A 3,119-nucleotide genomic window follows, 5' to 3' on the forward strand; every position below is an offset into this window, starting at 1 on the left:
TTATGGACCTGTGTAAAATGATATTATATATAAAAATTAATATGATAAGGAAAGAGATAAAAATGTGTATGATTATATATTTAAAGATATATAGTAGAAACAGCCCACAGCCAGTCTTCAGAGATACCCAAAGGGAAGCTGTATAATTAGAGGTCAGTCACAACGATCTTCTTTAATATGTATGAACTGAGGTGAAAAAAGTTTCCAAAGCCTCTAAAAACCATCCTGAACACCTGACTGGCAAGGGGTAATCCAGGACCGGACCTGGGAAACACCGATCTAGGGAAGTTAGAGTTAGGATGTAGTAATCAGTATTTTATTTAATAAAGTTTATGGTCTGTTAATTTTGTTATGCTTGCCTTGTGTTCATTTTCTTAAACATCAAAGGAAAAAGGAAGAGAACAGAACTGGGAACATGGGAAGGACACACACAGACCATGCTGGAAAGGAAAACAAGACCTCTGTTACAGAATTCATTCTCCTGGGATTCTCTGACCATCCTCACCTGCAGCTCTTCATTTCTGTCACAGTTTTCTTGATCTTCCTGATGTCTGTGCTGGGAAACTTGATGTTTTTAATGTTAGTATGCGCTGACTCTCACTTGCAAAAACCCATGTACTTCTTCCTCAGTAATCTGTCCTTCCTCGATATCTGTAACACCTCTGTCACTCTCTCTACACTGCTGCACAGTCTATTGACAGGAGAGAAACTGATTTCTTTTTCTTTATGTATGGCACAGCTCTACTTTTTTATTTGTTTCACAAGCATAGAATTCTTCCTTCTTGCTGTCATGGCCTACGATCGCTATGTTGCTATCTGTAACCCTTTACGTTATATGCTCGTCATGAACAGGAAAGTCTGTGTCCTTCTGGCATCTTCTTCTTGGGTCATAGGCTTTATGGACAGTGTACCCCATGTATTTTTGACATCTCAGTTTTCTTTCTGCAAGGGCAATGAGATTAACCATTTCTACTGTGATTTCACAGTATTAATGAAACTCTCCTGTAGTGATATACTTACTCTTGAAATTGTGCTATTTACTGAGGGTGTGATTCTGGCAGTTATTCCCTCTGTATTAACTCTGACATCATATGTGCATATCATCTCTACCATTCTGAAAATCCAGTCCGCAAAGGGAAGACACAAAGCCTTCTCCACCTGCTCCTCCCACCTTACGGTGGTTTTGCTATTTTATGGGACTCTAATGTCTGTCTACATGAGACCAGCTTCAATGTATTCACCAGACCAAGACAAACTGTTCTCCCTATTGTACACAGCTTTGATTCCAATGTTAAATCCCATTATTTATAGTATGAGAAATGAAGAAGTGAAAAAAGCCCTGAGAAAACTCATATTCAGTGCTTAACCAGATGAGTTTAACTGTCAAATAACACCGCATAAATAGCTGTCATATCATTAACCACTGCAAATTAACTGGTTAGCACTGAATATTGGCAAAACCAGTTAACTTTTTAAAAAAATGGATTTTCAATAATGGTTGCAGGAAATGGCCCAACATTGAAAATTCAGGTTTAACGCCGACAACGGACAGCAGAAGTGCTCCGAGCTGCCAACTGAATATCGGGCCCTAAATGACCAAATACGTCTTCTTTTCCCCACAATTATATACAAACAGATATTATGATGTTCACAGATGAAGCTTCATATTTAGTAAAATTTATTGCACATAAAAAAGATAAAACAATTAAAATTTAGCAAGAAGAGAACACTGTTTGGAGGTGGGGTTTTTTGAGCTAATGATAGAAAAAATGCTAGATGTGGTTGAGGATATTAAATGAATTCCCTTCGAACAAACTATATTTGTAGTAATGAATAAGACAACATTGATTCTTCAGTGAAGACTATCAGTCATTCCACTGTTTTATAAAGAAAGCAAATACTTTGGCCACAATTCTATAACTGGGCACTTCCAGTTAGGTGACCTGAGACAATTTAGTAAGAGCCTGTTCTAGAACAGAACCTAGTACTGTAAGGCTGTTATTAGAAGTGGCAGTGGCCATTTTGAGGCTGGAGCCATGAGGGGCAGGTGAGAATAAGGCATCGCTACTACCCATAGCACTCTCTAGACCACCAGGGATATAAAAGTAGGCTCAGGGGGCCTACAGCAATTAGGGGGAAGGGGCTTGTCAGATATTTTTTTGCTTTGAGGGGGGCTTTGGAGGAAGGGGGATCTTGGAGGTGATTAGGGCACCTGTTCCCCTTATATGGGTCCAAATTAATATTCAGCCAGTGCTCGCATACCTGTCTCATGCAGGTGCCATCTGAATATTGGTCCTGGACCTGTGTAAGATACGACTGCCAGCACATGCTAGGATGACCCTAGATATTCAATACTGGTTCTCCAACATTGTCTGGCATTGAATATTGAGGTCTAATTCTGCCTTTGTTGGCCAGCCTTTAAAAAAAAACACTGTTCATCATCAGATGAATATTGACCAGGTAAAATTTAGAATTTTAGTTGTGAGTTTTTAATAGTGAACACTCTTCAGAAAGAATGTGCCCTTTTTTGAAAGAAAATGTACACTTTTTGCAAAAACGACAAACATATGACAAAGCCTGTGTACTCTTACTGAACGAGTGCATTTTTTCCTGATAGTGTACACAGGATTACACCATTGTGATTGTGACAATAGTGAACATGTGCACACACTAACAGAAAAGAGTGCACACTACTGACAATATTGTTCCTGTAACAAAATAAATAAATAAGACATAGCAATGATTCAAAACAAAAATTTGGGGGCTACATACCTCTATCAGTTGCTTGTATATTCAGCAATATTTTACTTAATCCACTTTGTTCTAGTTGTTGAGGAATGCCATCACCCACCTTCCAGTTTATTTTAAGTTTTACTACCTTGCCCTATGGAAAACCTTCAGAGAGGCTTACAATTTAAACACAGAAAGATTTAAAAGTATCATGAGGACATAATGTGAGCAGAGAAGGATAGGAGGGTTGGAATTACAATATTAATAGGATAGCGTGTATGTGAAAAACAAAAGGGGTGCTTCAAATGCTCGCTAATAAGACTGAGGGGGGAATTAATAAAAAGTGTCTGTAAATAGATAAGTCTTAAGATCAGCCTTGAAGTTATGTG

General features: G+C 38.3%; 1 protein-coding gene across 1 annotated transcript; it reads left to right on the top strand.

Moving 5' to 3' along the window:
• The first annotated feature begins 415 nt into the window (after positions 1–415).
• On the top strand, positions 416–1,366 carry LOC115464655 (olfactory receptor 1361-like). The gene has a single exon (XM_030195016.1). The coding sequence runs from the start codon at positions 416–418 to the stop codon at positions 1,364–1,366; it is 951 nt and encodes a 316-aa protein (XP_030050876.1).
• Positions 1,367–3,119: the final 1,753 nt, after the last annotated feature.

This window comes from Microcaecilia unicolor, chromosome 3 (genome assembly GCF_901765095.1).
Source record: "Microcaecilia unicolor chromosome 3, aMicUni1.1, whole genome shotgun sequence".
NCBI classification, from domain to species: Eukaryota; Metazoa; Chordata; class Amphibia; order Gymnophiona; family Siphonopidae; genus Microcaecilia; species Microcaecilia unicolor.

Excerpts from the sequence above, each read along its gene's own strand:
- LOC115464655 (XM_030195016.1), top strand. The coding sequence starts at position 416 with ATGGGAAGGACACACACAGACCATGCTGGAAAGGAAAACAAGACCTCT.